Source organism: Tenebrio molitor, chromosome 4, assembly GCF_963966145.1.
Source record: "Tenebrio molitor chromosome 4, icTenMoli1.1, whole genome shotgun sequence".
Taxonomy (NCBI): Eukaryota; Metazoa; Arthropoda; class Insecta; order Coleoptera; family Tenebrionidae; genus Tenebrio; species Tenebrio molitor.
In genome coordinates this window covers 9,557,111-9,572,509 of record NC_091049.1, presented here as the reverse complement: position 1 = coordinate 9,572,509, position 15,399 = coordinate 9,557,111, and the positions used below count along the sequence as shown (strand labels likewise).

Here is a 15,399-nt window from a genome sequence, read left to right as displayed (position 1 = left end):
ATTTACAACGTAAAACTTTCAGTTTTTTCTAGATATAAAGTGAGTTAACTTTAAATACATGAATTTTATCGAAAGTAAAATAACAAGACCTAATTTTTCATCGGATAAAATTTTCAATTTTACGAAAACTGTTTGCTTTGACAATTTTACGAGTTGAATTTGGGCATTTTTTTCTGGTTAGGCCCGAGAGCTTTAGCTCGAGGGTTTAACCTTGAATAAAAATGCCCAAATATCAACAAATAAAATTGTCTACAGCAAAAATGTTTAAGTGAAAATTGGGAAATTTATCAGATATAGAAAATTAGGTCGTGATATTTTTGGCAAGATTAATTCCAGAATACTAACTTTAAAGTTAGATAATTATTTATTTACAATACAGTTATAAAAACACAATTATTAAAGGCAATTTGAGAATCTGACAGGAGTAGCATGCAATTTTAATCACTTTAGACAGATGACAGAGTAATAGGACGTTTTTATCGCGATAAATATTTTTGATTGGACGAAAGCAAGCGCTCTGATTAGCTGAACACGCATGTTTGATGTACGTGGCAACTAATCGGTGATAAAAAGCTAACCTTGCTTTTAATCACTTAACAAATCATCTGATTGGCCAGAATTTGAAAAAATCACCACGGTAATTGGCCGAATATCATGGAGTGTATTAATCACAAATAACCAATTACCAATGGACTCACGTTTCGATGCGGCTTTGCCTTCACAATTTTTTTAAATACTGGATCATTATAAAATGATTTTATAATTCCTTCTTTCTTCCACGTTTTTCAGCGGAAAAGTATCTAAATATATATATCCTAGCGCGGTTAATTAATCGTCTGGACTATATTTATCTTTATCCGGTTGATAAGTGATCATTGCAAACCGTTGTACCAATCTACCTTGTAAAAGTACCCTTGAGAAAAGAAATTCGTGGCGCAGCTCACAATCACTTAGTTGTAAACCTCTATCGTTGTAAAATGGTGCTGTCAATGGAACGCTGGACTGGCAAAATTGCCGTTGTTACTGGTGCTAGTGCTGGATGTGGTGCTGCCATCGCTGAGGCCCTCGTCAAAGAAGGTCTTCAGGTACTCTACAACACATCCACATTTTTTCCTAAATTGCAAACGCATTTTTTAATATAAACCTTCTTGCATTTACCACACTAACCTTGTTGTATTTATCATATTACTCGAGGCTGTCACGGTCAAATATCTCACTAAACAACTGATTTTTACGTAATTCTTATTCATTTAAGAGGTGATTTAACAATAAAATTAAAAAAAAAAACTTACGTTTGTTTTTACCTAATATACAGGGTGTATTAAAAATGGCGCATAATACATATTTACATCACATGATTCTATGTTGAAATACAAGCAAAAAACTCTAGTACCAATTTACTGTTAACCCTTTGCTCATGGGGTTATTAAGAGTCAAACTTGCAAATTAGTTTCGACTGTAATGGAGAAATACATTTAATTAGATATTAATAACATACAATTCAACAAGAAAAATAAATATTCCAGCACTAGTTTTACCATTTGATTATTGGTTTATTAGTAATTTCATTTTTAAAAATGTTGTTCATACATTTCGAAGCTAATATCGCTACTAAGCTAGACTGATTTTTCGAACTTGACTAAAATCAAAAAGTAACAAGGATTGTCATTAATGTTTGGAATTCACGTAGATTCGCGACATAAATGTTATACGCCATTTTTAATACACGATGTATAATAAAATCCTGAATTTCGACTAGTGACAGTTTCAGTTTTATTTTAGGTAGTGGGGTTGGCCAGACGTAAAGAGCGAGTCGATCAGTTAGCCCAAAAACTCTCCAGTGCCAAAGGCAAACTCCACTCCCTCAAAGCCGATATGACGGTCGAAGCCGACATCATCAACGCTTTCAAATGGATCAGAGAGAATCTAGGTCCTGTCGCCATCTTGATAAACAACGCTGGACTGTCGCAGCCCAACACGCTGATCGGGGGAAACACCGAAATGTGGAAAACAGTACTGGATACGAACGTTTTGGGTCTGACTATCGCCACAAGAGAGGCGATCAATCACATGATGGACCACCAAATCGACGGTCATGTTATACACATCAACAGCGTTCTAGGCCACTATGTAGCTCACGTGCCCAAATTGAATATGTATTCAGCTTCGAAATTTGCCGTTACGGCACTGACTGAAACGCTCAGACAGGAATTGGTTGCCTTGAACAGTAAAATTCGAATTACGGTGAGATATTTTATATTGTTTTTTATTTCTTCTAGAATTAGAAGTAAAAACTATTTTGAGAAAATTTGGACTTGCCTTGAGCAGAACTTTTATACTTGGTTTAAGTTGATGCTTTTAACAATTTCAATATTGAGTAAAAAATTATGTTATAGTGATGTCTAATATCAAATCTCGTCTTTAAAGTAAAATAACAGCTTTTTAAGAAAAAACCACCTCTTCTTCAAATATACCTAGTTACCCCATGTTACGCTTCTGAAGTCTATTTCTTAGGCGATTCATAACGAAAGACGGTTCTTTGGCAGCTGATCACGTGATGGGCACGTAAATAGTATATGTATTTCTTAATTGAATGAAGTATAATTCATCTTTTGTTGATGTTGTTGTCTTGAACAGAGAATAAAAAGACAAAGAAGTTTTTAAATACTGTATTAAAAAAATCTGCTGCTTTCAGTTGCCTAAAAGTTACTAACGACTAGGTAATGACCGAGTTGTAAACATTTAAATTATGCACGAATAATAATTAATAGGGTGAAGATTACTACAACTGAAAGAGAAAGTAGCTCAAAATGAAATTATATTACTGAAGTCTAGAAAATAAATGTAGCCCAAAATTCAAAATTTCAAAATTAATAGCAGATTTTACAGATAAAAGAGGATATGTAATTCATTATAGAAATTTCAATAATAAACGAAAAGACGTTAGAACTGGTAGCTAGCCATTGGAAGAGTAAAAGATACTTAGGAGCCCGAGAACTGATTAGCAAACCTAATTTTCATCGTGCTACTCAGTTCACACCAAATTCAATTAGATATCACAGATACCTTTTATGAAAAACCCATATATTTTGGATTCGTGGTTTTAGAATTATCCAAATAACTAAGGTATGATTTTCATTATAATTATATGAAATCAAAATATGGATAACAATTCACATTTAATATGGATATTGATTCATACCTACATTATAGAGTGTGAGTCCGGGACCGGTCGACACCGAATTCGCAACAAGCTCAAATCTAAACGACAATAAAGACTGGGAGAAGATTTATTCGGCCATGCCAAAACTGAAGAGTGAAGATGTTGCCGATGCTGTGATTTACGTATTGTCTACTCCTCCACATGTCCAAGTAAGTTACAAATTAAAATGTATTTTTTCTAATGCAGAACTTTCAGGTTCAAGAAGTTATGTTACGTCCTCTCGGGGAGCCAGTTTAACTGACAATTCATTTTTTCAAAAATATCATTAAGAGTAGAAGTGTCTCTTTTTGTGCTAAGCCCAGAGATTGAAGACCGAAACGCAGTTGAGATCGACAACTGGACGAAGCACAAAAAGAGCTTCTACTATGAATGATATAAAATATACTATTTTATCTTCAAGCGGACTTTCTGTAAATTTCCACCTAAAAGTTTCCCAAAAGGGTAATTTTTAGTATCCTGCACTTTTACTACGATAGCGGAGCCGACATCTTCGATATCTCTCATTGTCAAATTTGTGATTTCATTGCATTGAAAGCGGTTACACTTAGTAACAAGTAAGACCTAACCTACAATAATAATTTATAATTCTTCCTCTAGCGAACTCAGAAATTTTATCTATGTAGCCAGAAACTTTGCATCAGGAGCAATTATGTAGAAATCATACATTTTTTCCCGGGACTGTGGTCGGATTAGATTTACATTGAGTCTGCCGTGATCTGCATCAATTTTGGAGCCGTCGCTCGCCGTACATTTCGTTTTCTAACGTTATCAAAACGTAAATTTTACGTATTAACACTGAAAGGCAATCTTGTCCTATTTTTGTCATTTGTTTGACATCTGATCTGTCATCCGTGGACACGCCCACAAGTCCCACAAGGGGCGACTCGTCTTTAACCACAGTCGAATCGGTTAAATATTGGATAATAATTTCGTTATTTCGGTTTTTTAGAGGCATTGTTTTAATGGGGGATAATAAATTAATAATTTATTAATTAAATATTTCGTGTAATTGATAAATAAATGGTGACAGATACTTCAAATGACCTTACATTTGAGTCGGTCGAGCCGCGTGTGGGACACTTCTACTCCTAGGACTTAAAGTACTTCTACTCCGCTCTGAAAAAAGTGACACTTCAACCGTCTCTATAGGGGGGAACACACGGGCAAACATGTCTTTCATACATGTACGCGCGTACATGTTTGTCAAAATCAGCGTCAAACACTACCGACCTACACACGATCAAACATGTCTTAAGACATCATAGTCTAGATATTAATCAACCTGTTCACACGTTTTCTTTGCTGCCGAGTAAAACGATGTCCGAAGAGTTGTGTTTGATGGCAGTGGCGTGCGCTATTACCATAGTTAAACAAAAATACTGGAAAAATTAAAACCGTCGTAAAAAATGGTGTAAGGATTGGCTTTTAAAACGGGAACAATTTTCTCATGGAAACCTACTGGAAGAGTTAAGACTTGCCCCATTACACCATCTAAAATCAGGAACCTCTATAGCAATGTGTAAGCGGTACGACGTACTGCCCTGAATAAGTCTGTGGCAAACAAGTGCGTTTGGAAAACACACGGTCAATCATGTACGTGCATACATCAACGCACGGACTTGTTTTCAGGCAAAGCCAGGTTGAGAAGTTTTAAGGGCCCTATACACCTAGCGTTTTGTTTGCAGTACTTGTATGCGCATTCATGTTTCCAATACATATGATGATTACATACTACAGGATTTGATAAAACACATGTGTACTACTAACATTCTATTCATGCATGCTGTCAAGTGTGTGGCTAATATATGTTCTTGTATACATTATTTTGTATGGAAAGACAACTAGATTTTTTATTATTAAAATCTCGACCACACACCCAAAGTTAAGCCACACCGCAAAAATATCAAACACGTTTGATAGACTTATACTTGTATGAACATCCATCACGGCCGACAAAAATTGGTCACTCACTGTGATTTTACCAAATTTTGTTTGAGCAAACCGTGTGCTGTCATACAAATTTTCATTCGTGTGTGGACAAGACTTGTATCTCATACGAATTTACGAAAACAAGTTTGACAAACATGCCAGAAAGTGTGTGTTTCTGATAAACTTGTATCACATACTTGCATGCGCAAGCAAATCCTGCAAACAAAACGCTAGGTGTATAGGGCCCTTTACGGACTTTTTGTATGCGCGTACATGTTTGAAGCGTTTTCGGGCCAACACACGGACGTTCATGTTTGACAAACATGTACGCGCGTACATGTATGAAAGACATGTTTGATCGTGTGTTCCCCCTTATGGAGATTCGACCGCTTGAAGATAAAATTCATTATTGGTGCTTGAGACTTTTACAATTTAATTAAAATAGATCATCAAGTACGTAGATATGTTGGCAATTATTGTATGCACCTACAAAAATATATTTTTTTGTTCGACACTGTCAGAATTTGAGAATTTTCTCCTATGTGAACGGATTTTGATAAATGTCACAACTTGTCAAAACGAAACGTCAAGCTAATTTTAAAGGTTTTCAGCGATTTGGAGCCTTTAAGGGGCTCGTCGAACAAAAAAACGTTGTATTCAACTCGTTCATGTGTAAATTGGGCCTTTTTTGGCACTCGTGGGCCTTTAAAACGCTCGTTACACACAAACTCATCAAATAAACTACTATTAAGATAATAATTGTTGGTGATTGATTTATTTTGCGTAAGTTTATGCGGATGAACAATAGAAATATCAGATACTTACAGGGATTTGCATGTAACATTACTTGTTTATTTTTATCTAAATAATTTGAAAAATGCGTCTGTTTTTATCCTTGCTAATGTAGTTAGTAGATAGTTTATTGTAGGTATATTTACGAGTATACAGGGTCCCAAAAGTACCGCCTTTCCTTGAAGGTACGTCATTTAGGAATGTAGTAGAGTGCTAGAAAAATATTTTTAAAAAATTCTTACCCTCCATTTAGGAAATATACGCAATTTAATTAAAATATAAAAAAGGTAACGCTGTAACCTGAGAATTACCTCTACCTAGAAATACGTAATACTCGTAGCATTGTATTATTGAATACCTAGGCAACCATTTTAATGGGCTTGACAGGTAACACAACAACCAAACACTTCAACAAAAATTATTTTTTCTAATTTTGACATATAAAGTGACACTTTTCAAAATTAATTGACGTTTGGAAACGTCACACTTTTCGTAACTGGTTACGAAAAGTAAAATCTTTCCTAACTGGTTAGGAAAAATGTATTGTATCACCAGTTGACACTGTCATATTTTTTGTTTTTAAGCAAAATAACCGTGCCTACTTACCTACTTGATATTTTAACACAATAATAATTAATTATTAATAAAATTCATTTGCTAGAAGAAACTTTTTTTTGTTAAAATTAGAAAAAATCTTGTATGTAACACGTTTGGAAATGCAATTTTGTGTAACTCGTGTGATTTTGCGGGATCTCTCTGCGCTCGTCCCGCAAATATTCCACTCGTTACACAAAATAACGCATTTCCTAACTGGTTACATAAATAGCTATTATCAAAATAAATTTACAAAATTTTGCCCATTTGTGTCTAAACATGCGTTGGCTCTTTTAACGATGTTGCCGTGAACGCGCTCAAGCATTTCAATAGTCACCGTAGAAGTAGATATTGAATTTTTTAAACTATTTTTCAGTACTCCATAACACTTCTAGATGACGCACATTCAAGGAAAGGCGGTGCTTTTGGGACACCTGTATTAATTTGCACGATCAAAGTGAAAAATTTATTCTTTACAGTAGATACAAGGATCGTAACTAGTTTATGCAAACAAAAGTGTCACTTGAAAATGAACAGGTTTTGGTGCTAGATTGATAATTCCGGTTGATTTTTGGAATACTGGAGTGGATTCGGGGAAACAGGATAATGAGACAGTTCTCGTAAATTAAGGCTTGAATTTCCTTCATAAAAATCTGACCAATTACAGCGCCGTATCTAGACGATTATTTTGGTTTAAATAAACGACTATTTAACACATGTAATGTGATACAAATTCTCCAATAAAAATGCACGATTTGTCACTCCTGGACCAGTCAGAACGAAATTTCCTGATTATTCATCACATGTGAAAATTATCGGTTATTGTCACTAGTGATGATTATCAGGAAAATTGATTATAAATTTTGTTCCCTAAATAGTCCCTTGAGTACTACTCACTATTACTTGACAGTAATATCCGTAATAGTGTATGTACTCCGGCAAAATTGCCGTGCCGCCGGGTGGAGGTGGGATAGTGCATCTCTTACGCTTGAGAATACCACTCGTGCTGCGCACTTGTGATATTCAAATTCAAGCGTGGGTGACATTCGTGACAGCACCACAAAAATAATCGACATAACTTTGCCTGCTCGTGGTATTATAAGTGATAAATTGTTTGTTAAATGCTATATTTTTTGTGATATTAAAAATAAAAATAATGTCGACTTTACATACATATGTTTTTATTTGAACAAAAGTGTTAAAAATTACAGAATAAAACCCAAGAGATCTTAATCATTTGGAAACATTGCAAGGAATGCATTATACAAATGTATTATAAGTGATTATTGCACTCTAGCTCCGATTATTGCTTAGCTTTTCTTTCAAAATTTTGTTTAAATAAGGCAGCAGGAATCGAACTTTATGTAAAATTACATGTGGCTATTCAAATAATTGTTGTTTGTTCCATTTATTCTAAAGGAACTCTTCTCGATAGAGCATTAATTCTCGCTTTTAGCTACAAAAAAATTGACATTTTGCGTGACAGATCCGTCAAAATCTTAATATTTTAATTTTTTTCCAGTTTGTATTCTTATGTTTAATAAAAAATAATAGTACAGGGTCATTCTAAATGATTGTAGTCCAAGTTGGCGTAAAAACTAAATTTATGGTTGCCGTTCCATATTAAAAATGATGAATAAGTGAATACACACCGTTCACACACAGGAGTTAAATTGGTTGCAAAACAACTCAATATTTTTAGATTCAATAGTTAATTTAGAAAGAAATAAATAAAATTCTCATCTGCCCACTTTTCACCTGAAAAATGATACTGACAGTGGCAAAAATTGACAGTTCGCAGTGATGCAGTAGGCGCTTTTATGTACCTGAACAAGAAAAAATGAAAATTACTATTTGACATTACATATTTAGAACCAAATAAACTTATTTAAAATTTTGAATGGAAAATGAGTTATTCCTCACACACCAGCTCCATCCTATGAGAACCAAAATGTTTTAATTACTGAAGGTACCGGTTTGAACTCTATTTGTTTGTTTACAACGTCTGTTTCCAAGACAGTACGTTGTGTTTACTAGTTGCTAACGATAAATTCCACAGTAAATATTTTGGCATTCTAGAACGCTAAAGTTGCTATAGAAACTCGACAGAAAAGCATTTTAGCATTCTAGAAACGCAATACAAAAATCGACATTTAGGGCAACATGATGTGAAGGGTAACACATATCGCATTGACGTGACAACATAAGCATCATGAACTTAAGGACAATGTACCAATCTCAGACAACAATTGTCTTCTATCGGTAAAATGTCCTACCGTTCTTGCTACTACAGCTACTCAGGTTTATTACAATTACCTTTTCCGAAATTATCGACCGTAATTACACGAGAGGTTTTTTTTTGTCCGGATAAAATTGAATTTTTTTACGATAATTTGGTTGCTTGGTAAATTGACGACACAAACCACCCGATACAAAAACGAGTCCGAAGGACGAGTTTTTTTATCTGGTGGTTTGTGGAGTCAATTTACCAAAAAGAAACCAAATTAGAGTTTAAAAAATGAAATTTTATCCTGGACGAAAAAAACCTCGAGCGTAATTCGATGAGATAATTGCATGAATAATGATAGGTAGGTAATTATGAAAAATTGAATTGGCCATTTGGCACTTCAATTTATTACAAGATGTGTCAATGTTTAAGATTGTTGGTTCGTTATCATAACAACAAACAATAATCAGGTTCGAAAAAGTTTGCCATGGAAGTTTAAGCACATTTTATCCAGATGCAAAGTTAGGGCTAACTTTATCCGATGTCAAAGTGACAAATGCATCGCGGCTTATGGGATTTTTTATACATGAATTAAATTATCAATAATATTTTCGTGCCTCCGGCCGGAAGTTGGTAAATTACAGATCTCGAAATCGTCCAGAAACACATGCATTGCCGGCCTAGTCCGGTTAAAAGTAGGGATTTCGAGTTGTCATCGGTTTCGGTTGGCATTTGTTATCAGAATTCTATCAAACGTCAATATTTGTTCTGTGGATGGCTCGTTAAAAATGTTGTTCTATTTATAACAACGTACAAACTACAAAGAAGCAATATTTAACTAAAATTAATTAATTAAAATTACGTTTCGAGCCACTTCTTGAATATGGGCTGGTGTATTTATTACAACAAATGTTTCAGGAAAATGTCAAAAACAAATCAAATTAATTAAATTTAATAAATGTCAGGAAACAAGAGCGATGTTGATTTTAAAATTTAATTGTTTAAATGTAAGTGTTGCCAACACAAAAAAAGTCCCTAATACCAATTATTAAAACAAGTGCTTTAACTTCCATTTAACAAAAATCCGCAGAAGTCGGTACGAAAAATTTTGTGTATCACACGTCCAGAAACTGTTTTGCGAGCATTCGTACTTGCAATACTCGTCTGTCGACTCGTAGTGCAAACCGTACTCATGCTCGCAAACGTGCAGTTTCTGGCCTAGTGATACAAATAACTATTATTGCGACGCAATCTATACTGTGACGCAGTTATCGGTCGGAAAAATCGCTCGCTAACTTGCGCCCCACCAAAATCATCTCATCCTTGCGGAGAACGCCGACGCAAATCGCAACGGCACGAATTCTTTTCCTCGCCAAGAATCGTCTGAAACACCTCGTGCTACCGTTTCGCTGTGTGGAACCAGCGTCTAGGAGGCGAAGTTCCATTGACCGGCGAAAACAGGCACCGTGATCCGCTGTGGAATCGGGCCCAATAACGTCCAAGTGACGCATCAAATAACGGTAATTCGCGACGCAAGGCGACCAGCAGATTTCTCCAGGATTCTCCAGACCTTTCTCAAGATTCTCTTCATTCTCAAGCATCCTCCTTCATTCTCAACCACCTCGTGGAGGCATCACCGGGCAACCGCACCGACCACCGGAGGAGGCGAGCCCCGACTCCAGCTGAACTCCGCCAGGCTGCCACAACATCCCCAAGGCTGCCACAACATTCCCAAGGCTTATACGGTCCTCCTCAGCCCTCTTCTCGGCCCCACTGAACCATCAAAACGAAGATCCGTAGTACCGAGTGAGGAGCGACCGACGCATCACTGTGCCGCACCCTGCGGGGTGCCGTAATATAGCAAGCCGCCCTGTAGCTGGAAAAATAAATGTTCTTTTCTCCCGAACATCTGTGTCTCTCTGTCCTGTCCCGCTCCCCTCCGGACAACCGGAGTTTTGTTTGTGGCCGGTTCCTTTGGGTCGTCATAGTACTTAGGCATCGTGGAAAACCTTTGGAGTTGCTAAATGGTGTTACTGAAATAAATCTGTAAATTTATAAGCTCAAATGAAGGCAAATAAAATGATAAATAATAGATATAGAGCAAATAATAGTAGTTTATTTAACGAGTTCGTGTGTAAATTGGGATTTTTTTAGCATGAGTGGGCTACAAGTTTTTTTGTTCGACGAGCCCTTTGAAGGCTCTAAATCGCTTAAAATCTTTAAAATTAGCTTGACGTTTCGTTTTGACATGTTGTGACATTTATCAAAATCCGTTCACACACGAGAAAATTCTCAAATTCTGACAGTGTCGAGCAAAAAATAATATAATTATGTAGTACTATGGCGGCCAAAAAATTTTGGCCGTCACTTTCTTGACATTCAAGTAAAGTGTAAATAAACCTTTAGGAATCGTAACCCCACTTTCGATTCTTGTTATTTTGACAATCAATTTAAACTGTTTGAAGTTCAGATATTCCAAAAATTCGACATGAATAAACAAAATTAGAGCAATCGTACATAGATAACCTGAGGTAAACGTTCTGTGCAGTAGAAATGACAATATAATTTTTAGTTTTGAAATTTGCCACCCAAAAAATAAGGTTCATAATCAAGACGGTAATCATGATGACAATAAAGTACGGATTACAATTTTTTTTTTGAATTGACTGACACTGACGGCCAAAATTTTTTGGCCGGCATAGTACTAAAAAATTGTCAAGTGAGTGAGTGATAGTGAATAAAATTTTCAAACTAATTAGAAAAGTTTTGGAAAATTTAAACAAAAGTAGAACAATTCAACAATATAATTGCATGTGCATGGTATTGCAAAGGTCAAACTCTCACCAGACATTAACTCATGAATATCTATGTTGCAACAAAAAGAATGCAATTATAAAACAAGTTGGTAGGAATTTAAAAAAATCAAGATTGACGTAGAAGCGTGATGTGTTGGAAATTTTTTTTTATGATTACGATTTATGACAATAATAAAAACACATCAATGTCATCGACGTGTTCATGCAAATTTTAAGATTTAGAAATTCAATGTGCTCTGCCTGCAATTCTTGAAGCAGCAAGAGAGTCAATACGAATAATAATTTTGTCTTGTCAATCTTTTGTGACGTTGGAAACAATAGTTATTTATTTAACGAGTTCGTGTGTAATTTTGGCTTTTTTTGGCATGAGTGGACCAGTTTAAAACTCGAGTGAAACGAGAGTTTTAAAGGTCCACGAGTGCCAAAAAAAGCCCAAATTACACAAGAACGAGTTGAATACAACGTTTTTTTGTTCGACGAGCCCCTTAAAGGCTCCAAATCGCTAAAAATCTTTAAAATTAGCTTGACGTTTTGTTTTGACAAGTTGTCAAATTTATCAAAATCCGTTCACACAGGAGAAAATTCTCAAATTCTGACAGTGTCGAACAAAAAATATATTTTTTAAAGGTTTATTTAATGTGTTCACTGAATTATAATTTTTGTTTTGTTTTACTTTCTTCCCATACGACTTTTGCAACATTTTTAGGTCATTGCCCTTGACAAGTGCATGCACCGTAAGTGGTAAACCAACATTTATTCCCAATTGAAAACCTATTTCACTTCTTTATAAATAAGTTGTATAATAAAGTTGACAATGAAGCTAATAATAATTATTACCATATTTATAAGTTAATTTATCAGTATGACAACTTGTTCTACTAACTAGCATCCTTGCTTTTCTGAAGCTATTTAAACAACCTCAATGAGGACAAGTATAATTTGTACGCATCGTGATATACATGATGACCTTGAACTAAATTAGTTATTTTCTTGCCAAAAGTTATAAATAAGCTCTGGTTGTTCTGGTCATTTTAATAACTTTTCCGCGATCATCATATTTTGATGAGTTGTAAAATAATGGCACTCTTTTTAATTGGAGAATTTACGAGTACACTGATTTAATACACCACTCGCATTTACGTAGATAAAAGGTTAGACAGACAATCCCACTTATTTAAAATTTTGCATTGAATAAAACGTGTTGCCTTCACACATCAGTTGTGCAAGTGAAGTATACGTAACTGCACTTCGTTGACTAAACAAAAATGTCGGAGTTACAAATTCGCCAATTCTATGAGAATCAAAGAGTCTTCATTACTGGAGGTACCGGTTTCATAGGAAAAGTCCTCATCGAAAAACTTTTGCGAAGCACTGAAGTTGCCACCATTTACGTTTTGATAAGGGCGAAAGGAGACAAAAACCCATCGGCAAGATTAGAAAAGATATTCAGTTGTCCGGTAAATATATTAACATTAAAGTCCAACAAAAGCTATTCTTTCCAGCTCTTTGACAAGCTACGAGAGGAGCATCCCGATTACAAGAACCGTGTAACTGCGATATCCGGCGACTGTGCCCAAGAGAACCTAGGTTTGACACTTGAAGACCGACAAGAGTTGATTTCTAAAACCAACATCGTCTTTCATGTTGCTGCGACCGTGGATTTTAACGAAAACATCAAATCAGCTTATAATGCGAATGTTAAAGGAACCAAGATTCTGCTGGAATTGTGTAAAAAATTTGAAAATTTGAAGGTAAAGCTGATTATTATTATTCCGAGAAGTCTTTGTCAAAAAAAATTTTAGTCGGTGGTGCACACTTCTACGACGTATGTCTACTGTCATCTCGACGCTCTCGATGAAGTTATTTACGATCATCCTTTGCATTATGAAGAAGCAAAATCTATGTTGGAGAGACTTTCACTAGAAGAGGCTGCTCGACAGACACCGAGGTAAGAGACAAAATAGTTATTTACGTATTAAGGGCTGTTAAGTAGGCCATAACGAGCAAGGGAGCTGTGGCCCTTAACGAAACGTGGTACGTACAACATTTTTCGTCGTGCTAAATCACTTTAAACATTACACAGGTTGTCTCACAGAGTGTGGTATATATCGACCGATCAAATTAATTTGTAATTCCGGATTCATGGATAACTCACTTACGAATTGATTTGATCGCTCTTTATTCAAATCTGTAATTGATCGGCAAGTGAAGGTTCTTCAAAAAAATGTTCAGTGTCCTAAGTTTGACCGCGTGGGTACAAGAGCAATTTGAAAATTTTGCCAAAACCGTTTGAGAACCGCTGGAAACGGCCAATATTAATTCAATGAACATCGGGTGTTTTTTTGTTGACACTTTTTTGACTTTTTTTTCCTAATTTTTGTTCTAAATACGTTTAAAGATACGCTCAGGGTTTGCATAATCCAGGGTTTGAATATATACCATACTCTGGGAGACACCCTGTATATTAAATAATTATTCAAAGATTCAGCAATTGAATGGAAAGAGTTTGAAAATCATGGAAAACATTGTAACTTTGGCAAAGCGTTGGTACTTTGGCAACAAATAAAATTTTGAAAAAATGCGGGCGATTAAAACCTCCCTTACAGCCCTGTTGCGAGGGTGTTATTGACATCTTACGTAAACTCGCGTAAATCTGAAGAACATTCTCGAGGAAACCATTGATTTATCACTTTTTTTCTTCAGTATTCTTCAGAATTGGATTAACACTTATTCTTATACCAAAGCCATGGCGGAATCTATGATTAAAGAAATATCAGATGGATTACCGATCGGAATTTTTCGCCCGGCAATAGGTAACCCAAAACATTATAAAATCAAGCACTTACAATAAAAGTTTTAGTGACTTCTTCGTACAAGGAACCTGTCGAGAATTGGGTCGATTCTTTTGGAGCTTTTGGTTTCACGGCATTTTTTTCTTTAGGATTACTTAGGGTTGTTCTATATAAAGAAGGTTGCAACATGGAGTTAGTTCCTGTCGATTTGGTAACTTCAGCAATGATAGCATGCGCTTGGGACATACCCCAGAAGGACCCCATTCCCGTATACAACTACGTCTCCTCCATCGATAATCCAACGAGATTCTTAGATTTTCTCAAAGCAATTAAGCCACAAATGTATCGTTATCCGTTGAGTAGGGCTATATGGATGCCCACATTAATATGGACTACCAGTTCTTTTTGGTACTGTTTGTTCAAGATACTCTACAATCGCACCGTGGCAGTTCTGTGTGATCTTTATTACATCTTAACGTTAAAAAAACCAAAAGCGTTTGTTAAAGTAAGATATCTAGAAAAACTCTTCGACACGTTTGGTATTTATACGAATAAGAGTTGGAAATTTACCAATGGAAACGTAAAAGATTTATTGATTCGAATTACTGATGAAGATAGAAAAATGTTCCCTTTCGACGTCAGATTGGTAAAATGGGATACATATTATAGCAATTTTATAAAAGGAATAAGAATCTACTTGCTCGAGGATCCGTTGTGCACTTTACCAGAAGCAAGGATTAAAATGAAGAGGTAAAGATAATGATGCAGTGTAAATTATCCCAGATACAGCATGATCTGAAATGAATGTATTGCAATTTTTTGTTTTCAGATTCCAGATTGCTCATAATATTTTACTGTTGATATTCTATTTTATTCTGGCGATTTTAGTGGGGATCATAATAGCAAAAATGTGGTCTCTAATAGATTAAAATAATTAGTATCTTCATATAGAATCACAGTGATAATGATAATAATAAAGCATATCAGTATTGATAAATAAATCTGGGCTTGATGTTGTGTTCCCTT

The 15,399-nt window shown here is 35.4% G+C and overlaps 2 protein-coding genes across 2 annotated transcripts; both read left to right on the top strand.

Moving 5' to 3' along the window:
* Positions 1 to 924: 924 nt before the first annotated feature.
* LOC138129810 (farnesol dehydrogenase-like) lies at positions 925 to 3,622 on the top strand. Its single transcript, XM_069046112.1, has 4 exons — positions 925 to 1,085; positions 1,783 to 2,244; positions 3,214 to 3,372; positions 3,419 to 3,622. The coding sequence occupies exons 1-4, from the start codon at positions 978 to 980 to the stop codon at positions 3,458 to 3,460; spliced, it is 771 nt and encodes a 256-aa protein (XP_068902213.1). The 5' UTR covers positions 925 to 977; the 3' UTR covers positions 3,461 to 3,622.
* Positions 3,623 to 12,654: 9,032 nt separating this feature from the next.
* On the top strand, positions 12,655 to 15,392 carry LOC138128598 (fatty acyl-CoA reductase wat-like). The gene is made up of 6 exons (XM_069044801.1): positions 12,655 to 13,038; positions 13,084 to 13,332; positions 13,384 to 13,529; positions 14,285 to 14,394; positions 14,442 to 15,123; positions 15,203 to 15,392. The coding sequence occupies exons 1-6, from the start codon at positions 12,847 to 12,849 to the stop codon at positions 15,300 to 15,302; spliced, it is 1,479 nt and encodes a 492-aa protein (XP_068900902.1). The 5' UTR covers positions 12,655 to 12,846; the 3' UTR covers positions 15,303 to 15,392.
* Positions 15,393 to 15,399: the final 7 nt, after the last annotated feature.

Coding starts and splice junctions, on each gene's coding strand:
- LOC138129810 (XM_069046112.1), top strand. CDS start 978: ATGGTGCTGTCAATGGAACGCTGGACTGGCAAAATTGCCGTTGTTACT. Junction 1,086..1,782: donor TCGTCAAAGAAGGTCTTCAG/GTACTCTACAAC, acceptor GTTTTATTTTAG/GTAGTGGGGTTGGCCAGACG. Junction 3,373..3,418: donor CTACTCCTCCACATGTCCAA/GTAAGTTACAAA, acceptor CAGAACTTTCAG/GTTCAAGAAGTTATGTTACG.
- LOC138128598 (XM_069044801.1), top strand. CDS start 12,847: ATGTCGGAGTTACAAATTCGCCAATTCTATGAGAATCAAAGAGTCTTC. Junction 13,039..13,083: donor AAAAGATATTCAGTTGTCCG/GTAAATATATTA, acceptor TATTCTTTCCAG/CTCTTTGACAAGCTACGAGA. Junction 15,124..15,202: donor GCAAGGATTAAAATGAAGAG/GTAAAGATAATG, acceptor TTTTGTTTTCAG/ATTCCAGATTGCTCATAATA.